Below are 11,450 nucleotides of genomic sequence, written 5' to 3' on the forward strand. Positions count from 1 at the left end.
AGCTTATTCCCTGCTACTCCAGCAACAGTTCCAGTCCCTTAGATTTAAGAGATATTTAGATCATAATGTGTTGCCAAAGTTTGCCCTATTTTACTTTATTAAAAAGGAATCATGTCAATGGAGGTGGTCACTGGTAAACTAAGCTGGTCAAAATATGGTGTACCCTAGGGCATCCTGAATCACCATCACTTTATTCCCAGCATTTTCCCTTTTGAAGAGTTGACAAAAATCCTGTAAGACTATGAAATGACAGACAAAGGGACACTCAGCATGATTATTTCTGAGCAAGTCTCCAGGCTAATCTTCTCTGTCATCTCAGTCCCAGGGCAGCTTCCTGCTCCCCCAGGGTTTCTGACACACTCAGGATGTGGGTTGCAACACTGTCTTTCTTGCACAATAATAGACCGCAGAGTCCTCAGAGGTCAGGCTGCTGAGATCCATGTAGGCTGTGCTGGAGGATTTGTCTGCAGTCAGTTTGACCTTGCCCTGGAACTTCTGAGCATATCCAGTATTACTATTTGCAGGATAAATCCATCCAATCCACTCCAGGCCCTGTCCAGGCCTCTGTCTCACCCAGTGCATTTCGTAATTAGTGAAGGTGTAGCCAGAAGCCTTGCAGGACAACTTCACTGAGGACCCAGGATTCCCCAGCCCAGGACCAGACTGCTGTAGCTGGACCTGGGAGTGGACACCTGTGGAGAGAAATGTAGAGTGGACGTCATTGTCACCTCAGTCCCTGTTCCTTCTTAAGGTTTGGAACTGGAAAGCCCCTTACCCGTAGTTACTGATAGGAGGAAGAGAATGATCCAGCTCCATCCCATGGTGAGGACCTGTGTGGTCAGTGAGTGTGGAGAAGACACTGATCATATGCTGTTATGGGTTGTAGGCATTCCTGTATTTACCACCATAGACTCAAGTAATTTGCATATTCATGAGCAGGGTACTTCTTAGATAAGTGCCTAGTCCTGCTAGAGGAGGAGGTAGAGGACTCCTGGGTCATGCAGCAAGAAGGAGAGGACCAAGTCTGAATCCTCTCTCAGGAAATGCATAACATGCTCCTTCCATGAGCCCTGTGCAGATGCTGAGGTTGTATCATCAGGACCTGAGCTCTCAGTAGATTTCAGGCCTGAGACATTTGCTTCACTTTGTAACCAGGTTGTCAGATTTATTTAGAGAAGGTGGTTGTGATGATGATGATGAGAATGATGATGAGGATGAGGATGATGATGATGACAGTGATGAGAAATTTAAAACCTGCAAAGTTTGAAATTTACAGACTCCTTTCAGATATATGCAATTAATATTTGCCTTACCAAAAGATTATATACTAAGAAACTCACTCAAATGACCAAAAGTAAACATACTTCAGAAATAGATGAACAGCAATGATGATTGCAAGGACACAATAACTAAATTATGGAAATAAACTATGTGTCTGTCAACAGAGGATTTCATCATGAAGACATTTATATAAACAACACAGCAGAAGTTTTTCATCTGCAAGGAATATAGAACTTACATCAGTTATAGAATATTGGATGCAACTAGAGATAAATGTATTAATTAAGAGCACCCCAGAAACACAGACATTACATGAGACTATCATTAGTAGTTTTTACATATCTCATACTTACATTCAGCTATGAATGCTAATATATAATGATGTATTTGTGAAATTGTTTAGTAAAGTAAAGGTAAAGGAAGAGCAAAAGAAAATAAGGGTAGAGATATGGAAGAAATATACAAAGTGTACAAAATACACATGTCTGAAAATTCTGAACATATGTAAAATTGTTATTTTTACCTTTCATAATTTATATTCTTTGAAATTATAATCCATGTATAAAATACATTATGATCATATGTAAACCCACTATGCCCCACTGGTTCCCCTTAGGACCTTTCAATAAGTCTCTCTCCCAACATCATGATCTCTTTTGTTTCATAAACTAATAACACAGTGAGCCCAATCAATGCTGTTTGTCATGGCGGCAGCTGGCAGTGTCTCTCTCAGCCTTCCGCTTCCCAGCATTCTCCTCTCTCCTTGTCCTGCCTATACTTCCTGCCTGGCCACTGGCCAATCAGTGTTTTATTTATACAGAACGATATCCACAGCATCCTAAAAACATGACACTCTATACTGACGGGATGAGACTCAGCATGAAGAGCCTTGAAATCACCTCTCTATGAGAACAGATTGTCAGGTCCTAGCTTTCCAAATGAGGAATTCATTCTACAGAGAGAATCTGCTGTCTTCTTGGTGAATTAAAAGAGCCTTCAAATTGTGTCATTTCTGTTTCTGTAACATTCGCAGGAAATTGACAGATTTAAGAAGTTACTGCCATGATCTCTGTCAGATCCTACAAGGCAAGTGTTCTAACTGACATCGGACATGGTTTCCTGGGCTTGTATGTGGTTAACAGAGAGGAATAAACTCTGGGGAGAGTCAGGAAACATCCTTGCTGGACCCTGTCTGCACCTGCTCTCCAAGCTCTGCACAAGACATTTATTTTGTTTTCTTCATTTTTGCTGTCTCATAGTAATAAGTATTTAGCAACACTATTGATTATATGAACTTGATACAATCTGTAAATCATAACATAAAATAGCAGATTGTGAACTTCTGTGTTTACCATGATGGAACATGGTCTCCATTTGATTAATTTTACTCCCATGGAGTAGTTACTCTTACAGTGTCTCAGAAGTACCTTATGGGTAAAAAAAAGCCATCCTACCAATTCTTTGTTTTTGTGATACATCAGGGTAGCCACAAGATGGAATTCTGTGGGGGAATGGAAGCTTTGTCTCTCTTTGAGAAATCCAGCCTATCCCCACAGAAGTCACCCTGTGAAACTTGCAATGGTCCAGTCAGTACTTATCTAACAACAACCCAGCATTCGTACCATGTATCACGAATCTTAAAAGGCCTTATTAATAAAAACAAACCCAGAGTCAGATATTGGGGTGAACGCTGAAAGATCAGAGAAGCAGAACGAGCCACATTTCAACCTCACTTTGCCAATTCCTCACCTGATCTTGTTTCCTCAGACTGCAAGTCTCTGAGTCCTCATCCAAATGGATCTCAGCTGAACTGCTGCTAAAAGCTAAAAGCTTAAAATGGTTCTAGTTCCTAGTCCTCACACCTTTCATACCTTTCTGCTTCCTGCCATCACTTCCTGGGATTAAAGGCACGTGTCACCATGCCTGGCTATTTCCAGTATGGCCTTGAACTCACAGAGATCCAGACAGATCTCTGCCTCCAGAATGCTAGGATTAAAGGTGTGTGCTACCACTGCCTAAACCTGTGTTTAATATAGTGGCTGTTCTGTTTTCTGACCCCCAGACAAGTTTATTGTGGTGCACAATATATCAACCACAATACCACTCTCAGGCTTTCTGTTAATAGTTCCCCAAATTCACAGAGAGAAGAATGGCTCTTTCTTTCTATCATAACTCTGTGGTTTATATTTGAAGTCCCTGATGCTGTTGACATCTTGTATATTGCACAGAGGATATCTGGAGGACATTGGACATTAGAGGACAGGAAATTTCTCCCCACAATGCCTGCTGAGGAGACTTTTCCTGAATGTCATGTGACCTGCTGGAAAAAGCCCAGAGGATAAGGAAGGTTAATGATGAACTCTGAGAATAAATTCTAGGAGGAAAATAATTGTACCGTCAGGAAAATAGACACCCCAATCGGCTCTCAGCCTGAGGTGCTCACATACGTGCAAAGAGCCAGGACCAATTGGAAACAAATTGAATTTTCTACCTACTGGGTATTGTTTACATAACTTTTTTACTTTGATCTAAGTGGAAGTATGTTTAAACCACAGAACCTCACTGTGTGAGAGAAATTTTCAAATTGTAACCCTTCTATCAATGGCAGAGTCATTTCTGCTCCTGAAAGTGACATTACGCCTTTGTAGAGGCTGAACATGTGTTTTCCTAATTAAAAACAAAAACACATACTGATATACATAGACAGAAGAGATTGGACTCAGACATATCAAAGTTATAACAGAGCCAAAAATCAAGAGAGGTCATAAGTGCCCTGCTGTATCTAAGAACAGAGAAAGTGTATATTTGGGTTTTTTTTTTCCGTGTGTGTGTGTGTGTGTGTGTGTGTGTGTGTGTGTTGGGGTGTGTCCTGTGCCACACAGTGATGTCTCATCACTGTGTCTTACTGTAATACAAAGCTGTCACCTGTGGAGTCAAAGATACAAACCTCAGGGATAACTGGTCCTTAGCTGTATTTCTGGAAGTGGAGATTAAGCTGAACAAGGATTTTTTTTTCTGACTCCACAATAACTTCATTTCCCAGCAGCATCCCCTTTTCTAAAGCTTGGAAAACCCAGTGCCAGTAGGTACCAGCTTGTGATAGAATAGTCAGAGATAGCTCAGATGAAGACAGACCCTGTGATGGAGTCACAAGGCCAGGTCCAGATACCTGTAGCCCTTGACAATCACCACACTGGAAACTATTCAAGAACCAACGGGCAACATTCAGGAACCCTGACCTTGGGAAGCTGAAACAGAAAGAAAAGCAGAGCCAATAGTATTACTGTCTTAGATAGGGTTTTTATTGTCGTGAAGACACAAGATGACCACAGAAACTTTAATAAAGAAAAACATTTCAATGGGGCTAGCTTATAGTTTCAGAGGTTTAGTCTGTTGTCATCATCATGTAGAAATGGTACTAGAGAAGGATCAGAGAGTTCTACATCTTGATCTGTAGGTAACAGGAAGTGAACTGTGACACCATGCATATCTTGAACATAGGAGACCTCAAAGTCCATGCCCACAGTGACACACTCCTCCAAGAAGACCACACAAACTAAAACACCTCCTAGTAGGGCCACTTCCTTTGGGGACCATTTTCTTTCAAACCCTCACTATTATCTTCTTCTAGCCCAAACCTTCCCTTCTCCAGGTGCCTCAGGCCTGTGTGAGCAGAGACTGGTGCACTCCCCTGCACTGAGTAGGCAAATTTTCCCCTGGAGATTAGAAGAATGTTTGAGTTTTGAGACCTCTGCATTTACAAGTAGAGATGGCCAGAGCTCAGGTTCTCCTGGATATTCCATGATGTCTGCTAGATATTTCTTCTTAATCTCACAAAGTGTAAGTCTGCGATGGGATATCATTTGCCCTATGATACATAAAATACCTGTTTAGTAAGAGATAATGCTACTGATAACCATATAACCAAATGAGAGATTGAAAAGATCATTTCTATAGGACACAATAAGGTTATGTTATTAATTAAAAGCAAACAAGAAAATGAAATTTATGTTTCTTCCTTAAATCCCCACTACAAAGTACTTTGAGTATATTTTTTGAGATTACTATGATTTACATAGCACCCCTGGGTGATGACTATGTAAAATTAGCTCTCATCAGCTTGGTATCAAGTGAAATGAATTTTTTGCTTCTTCTGGGAAGAAGGCAAAGTATAATGTGTGATTTAAAGAAAATTTTCCACAGCCTGTCTCAGGACCAGTGATTCACTTTTGAACTTTCAGACATTCAAAACCCTCTCTGGGGATCTCTACCACATTCAGTATGGGGTGTCTGGGTACATTAAAATTGACTTGTCCAACAGGTAGAGGAGCATTCCTTGAATCAAGGTCTTAGATCTCCTTGACAGATGCCTTTCCAGTTCATTGGAAAGTCCCATTCAACACATAGGCCTGAAATGGAAGATTCCTCTGGTCAATCCCTACTTTCCAGTTGGAGGAAGACAGCAGGAAGACAGGTGATTTTATAAAATCACTGATCTTTCAAATAGTATTTTAAACTCCATGTATGTTTATTTGCATTATCTTTGGCCTGGGGATTCATGCCTGCCACAGTGTATGCCCCATATGGGTGCATACATATTAAGCAGGTGACATTGATATTTATCATGGGGGGAATGTCTAGATGAGCATAAAATGTTGTTGTTCTGAGCTAAAGAGTGTTCTTATTGAATCAAACCCTTGAGATTACCAGGTACCACAGGTCTCCATGCTGGTTGTTATTCACACTTTAATCAAAACCCTGTGGTCTATAGAAAATGTGACCACTAGCTATCCAATGGAATGTGCATGATGATGTTGTATCAGTTTAGGACCACATTCTGTAAAGACTTTAGAGTGTAGGTCGGAGTTCTGAGACTGGGAAGGCAGTAAATATGAGACTAGAGAATATAGCATAATGCATAATTTTAGAACTACTGACAATTAACATGTACATACATTGTGTCAATCAGAGTTCTATGAAAAATGTTTTAATAGTACATTTAACCAGCTTATAGAAACTATACTTTTGTGGTAATACATTATGATAAAAATAACTCTTGCATTCTAAGAGACTGAAACTTTTGCTAGATCACACATCCAGAGTGAAAAATACACTTTGAAATTCTTCAGACTGTGAACATACTATATACTCAGTCTGTTTAACCTTTCTTTAAGAGAATATTGTGAGCCGGGCGGTGGTGGTGCACACCTTTAATCCCAGCATTCAGGAGGCAGAGCCAGGTGGATCTCTGTGAGTTCAAGGCCAGCCTGGGCTACCAAATGAGTCCCAGGAAAGGCGCAAAGCTACACAGAGAAACCCTGTCTCAAAAAACCAAAAAAAAAAAAAAAAGAGAATATTGTAACACCCAACTTTACTTGCCTAAATTTCCCATATAATCAGCCCTTACAAAATGAGATAACACATAGGTTTAGCCTGACTTTTTGTGCTCTTCCATGCTCCTGACTGAAGACTAATGTATGTGTGTTTTTATGTATGTTATAATAACTATTTGCTGAAAACATACATTATAGGCTTCAATAAATTTTATAAAATGAGTATCCAGAATTGCTGAATACTATGTGTAGATATTGTTTGATTTTTTAAAAGATGATTGTAGTACTGTTTATTATTTGAGCCAGCTGGAAAACGTTACTAAGCTCTAGTAAAACTCTTGTTAAAGATTTCTGTCAAATATCCCTTATTCTTTTTCCATGGGATGCGTTCTGTGCTGATCAATAAATATACAGGAAAAAAACTTTGTTAAGGACAAAGAGAGAGATAAGTACAGACTGACAGACAGAGAAAGAGACATATACACAGAGAAACAGAGTCACAGAGAGAGACAGAGTCACAGGGAGACAGGGAGAGAGGTGCAGAACAAGAGATGGAGATAGATATAGAGATTCAGATCCTACAACATGGACATCAGAAGACAACACAGGCAATATCAAGTAGGGAATTTAAATTTGATCTTACTCTTGGTTAAATGACTTCAATGGAAATGCTTTGATTTCTTTCTCTAATGTGATGAAGAAACATAATTGATGAAACCGAGTTTATTATAAATGTGTCCAAACCAACTACAAAACTTACATCAATGAATTGGAGTCCAAACATAATTAAGATAAATTCATCAACTATTGACTGTTACTAAGAAACATCCATAGAATCACAACCGTGAGACTCATTCAGACTCTTAAAGGAATAATGGTACCAGTTGTACTGCTCTATGAGACCAGTTATATTAAAGTATTTAATCTTGTGGAATCAGCTTAGGTTAGTTGGTTAGTCTCACCAAATGAAAAGGAAGTCCCAGAAAATAATGTCTTCTTACTAAATCTCTTGCATCTTCTCTTCATGTGTCCCTTCAGGATGTCAATATATTAATTGATCCTTACCCACAAAAGGCCTTAAAGTGTTTCCAGGCAGGACAATTACTGACTGTGTTTCCGGTCATTAGAGAAGTATGAAGAATCCTGCCCATGAACCAATCCTCCATTCTCCATATAGAAAGATTTCAGAAATAATGTTACAGAAAATGGAGTTGAGAGTCATTTCCCTACAGGAGTAATAGACATTTTCACAAATATGCATGAAATAATACACTTAACCTGACAAGTCTTTATAAAAACAATTCTCACCAACCCCTAGTTTAGCCTGTGTCTTCAGTAATGGACGGACAAATGCCTGTCCACTGCAGCTCATAACCAAAGCTAGGGACCACTATAAACATGACTTACCATCAAATTATCAGAAAAGGAAACTTCCAAACAGTGGCCCAACTATGTGTCAGCCGTCTAGTGGTTAACAGCCAAAGCAACCACGGTGCTTTAATGGCTTGGAAAAAAGCTCTTGGTATCAATACTCCCACAGTCATATTTCCCATGATACACAGAAATATAGAGAGCCATTCATGATTTTGTCCATCATCTGCAACAACCTACAGAGCAGCAGGCAGATAGTAAAGAAGCTGCTTCTACCTTGTCTCTTCTGTGTGCTTATTAAAATGCAAATTTAAACTGTAAAAAGCTTCATTCTATAGTTGCTAATACCTTTCGTACTATTGCTGATTTAATAAAAGCATGCCAAAATGATTGCCTAGAGGAGCTCAGATTCTGGCTGTGTTATTATGGCCTCATATGTGTTTCACATATGGAGAGAACAGACCATTTACAGAAATAATATAAACAAAAACTTGCTATTCATCCTCAGTATAGTAAACCTCTCTCTAAAACACCTGCAAATGTAAGATGCATTTTCACTGGTCCAGACAATGTCAATCTAGAAGTAGTGACAAAGAGAATCCAATTTCAGGAAACAGGGGAATGAGCATCCAGGGCTGCTGATGACAGGATCAGGTCTCTACATTCCCAGCTTGGAATTCCACTGCTCTTTCCCCAATGCTATCTAAGCAGGTGCCCAGTTTGTTACCAACGTAGCAGATTCTATACCCTGGGGGCTCCACAATGTGACACTCAACTCTGTTCCTAATTCTAAAACAATAAGTGATTCGAATAGTACTTCCAAAAGCAATTCATGATCAGATGTATCAATAACTAAAGACATAAAATTAGATTTCATAGGAGAGGTTAAAACACCTATCCCAAAATCTATGGGGACCCCTTCCAAGAAACTGCCTTTGCTTGTTTTAGGGAAACCAAATTGGACTGTGAAAGGAGCTTTGTTTGTGCACATGCTGTTGATATGACTTTTACTGGATTGACTCATATTATAGCTAATTCCCAGCTACTCCAGCAACAGTTCCAGTCCCTTAGATTGAAGAAGTATTTATATCATAATGCATTGCTACAGTTTGTCTTATTTTAGTTTCTTAAAAAAGAATCATGTCAATGGAGGTGGTCACTGGTAAACAGCTGGTCAAGGCATGGTTTACTCCAGGTGCATCCAGAATCAGGATCCCTTTATTCCCAGCAGTCCTTTTGAAAAGCTGACAAAGACCCTATAAGACTGTGAAATGACAAAGGGACACTCAGAATGATTATTTCTGAGTAAGTCTCCAGGCTGATCTTCTCTGTCATCTCAGTCCCAGGGCAGCTTCCTGCTCCTCCGAGGTTTCTGACACACTCAGAATGTGGGTTGTAACACTGTGTGTCTTGCACAGTAATAGACTGCAGAGTCCTCAGATGTCAGCCTGCTGAGCTCCATGTAGGCTGTGCTGGAGGATGTGTCTGCAGTCAGTGTGGCCTTGCCCTGGAACTTCTGATTGTACTTAGTTTCACCATTTCCAGGATAAAAATATCCAATCCACTCCAGGCCTTGTCCAGGCCTCTGCTTCACCCAGTGTATAACATGGTCAGTGAAGGTGTAGCCAGAAGCCTTGAAGGACAACTTCACTAAGGACCCAGGTTTCCCCAGCTCTGGACCAGACTGCTGCAGCTGGATCTGGGAGTGGACACCTGTGGAGAGAAAGGCAGAGTGGATGTCATTGTCACCTTAGTCCCTGTTCCTTCTTCAGGTTTGGAACTGGAAAGCCACTTACCTGTAGTTACTGACAGGAGGAAGAGAATGGTCCAGCTCCATCCCATGGTGAGGATCTGTGTGCTCAGTGACTGTGGAGAGGACACTGATCATATGTTGTTCTGGGGTGTGGACTTCCTTGTATTTACCATCACTAACTCAAGTAATTTGTATATTCATGAGCAGGGTACTTCTTAGATAAGTACCTAGTCCAACTGGAGAAGAAAGTGGTAGAGGATACCTGGGTCACTCAGCAGGAGGTTGAGTGCTAATTTCTAATCCTCTCTGAGGATATATATAACATGCTCCTTCCCTTAGCCTTGTACAGACGCTGAGAATGTAACATCAGGACCTAAGCTTTCAATAGATTTCAGGCCTGAGAAAGTGGCTACACTTTGTGAAAAGGATGTCAAATTGATGTACATATGGTGGTTGTGATAATGACAGTGATGGGAAATCTAAAACTTGCTAAGTTGTGAGAATTTACAACCTCCTTTCAGATATATGCAATTAATATTTGCCTTTACAACAAATTATACATTAAAAATCTCATCCAAATGTCCAAAATAAATATACTTCAGACATATTTGCACAATAATTATTATTGTAGCAACATCACAATAACTAAATTTGGAAAATAAACCCTGTACTGTCAACAGAGGATTTCATTAAGAAGACATGTTTATATAAACAACACAATAGAAATTTTTAATCTGTAAGAAATATGGAAATTACATCAGTTATAGGATATTAGATACAACTAGAGATAAATGATTACAACCATCTCAGAAATACAGACATCAAATGAGATTCTCATTAGTAGTTCTTAGATATTTCATACTTACATACAACTATGAATACAAATACATGTTGATGTATGAGTGAATTTGTCGAGTAGAACAAAGGTAAAGTAGGAGAGGAAGGAAAATGAAGGGTAAAGACTATGGGGAAATATGCACACTGTACAAAATATACATTTATGAAAAATATAAACATGTAAAATTGTTATTTTTATATTTAATACTTTGTATTTCTTGAAATTTTGATCTATGTATAAAATATATTATGATCATATCTACATCCACTATGCCCCACATGTTCCTCTTGGGACCTTCCAATACATCTCTCTCCCAACTTCCTGGCTGCTTTTGTTTCATTAACTAATAACACAATGAGTTCAGTCAATGCTATCTATATACACATAGGTGGGGTCATAGGAAACCTCCAGTAATCTTCCAAAGAAAATGTATTGTATTTTCCTCATCCATCAGCAAATGCCAATAGATCCTCAGCTTGGTGTGGGTCTTCAGGAGTTTCTCTCCATCCATGTTATAGTTTTAAAAATTGTTATACTATCTTTAATGGTGAGAACAGGGCAGGAGAGGACATAGGAAAGATCTTGGAGTCCCCTCCACACCAACCTCATCTCTACTGGGCATTCTTGGCTCCATTGTGCCACCTGCTGGTTCTGAGCTTCCCTGCAGGTTGGTTTCTCATGGCTTACACTGAAGGTACACTGTCTTTTTAAAAAAAAATTTTAAATTCATTTTATGTACCAACCACAGTTCCCTCCTCATCCCTCCTCCAGCTCCCCCCTCACCTTCCTCCCGGACCCACTTCTCATCCCTTCTTCCAATAGGGTAAATTCTCCCATGGGGGATGTCAAAGTCTGGTACATTCAGTTGAGGCAA

The 11,450-nt window shown here is 39.6% G+C and overlaps 2 gene segments (V, D, J or C); both read right to left on the reverse strand.

The window, feature by feature from the left end:
- Nucleotides 1–360: 360 nt before the first annotated feature.
- On the reverse strand, nt 361–827 carry LOC128110404 (Ig heavy chain V region VH558 A1/A4-like). The segment is given in 2 exon segments: nt 361–692; nt 776–827. Coding segments are annotated over 2 exon segments (378 nt in total).
- Nucleotides 828–7,675: 6,848 nt separating this feature from the next.
- Nucleotides 7,676–9,827, reverse strand: LOC128110405 (Ig heavy chain V region VH558 A1/A4-like). The segment is given in 3 exon segments: nt 7,676–7,736; nt 9,398–9,698; nt 9,782–9,827. Coding segments are annotated over 3 exon segments (408 nt in total).
- Between the last annotated feature and the right edge of the window lie 1,623 nt (nt 9,828–11,450).

Source organism: Peromyscus californicus, unplaced genomic scaffold (assembly GCF_007827085.1).
Source record: "Peromyscus californicus insignis strain IS unplaced genomic scaffold, ASM782708v3 Scaffold_15__1_contigs__length_86483966, whole genome shotgun sequence".
Taxonomy (NCBI): Eukaryota; Metazoa; Chordata; class Mammalia; order Rodentia; family Cricetidae; genus Peromyscus; species Peromyscus californicus.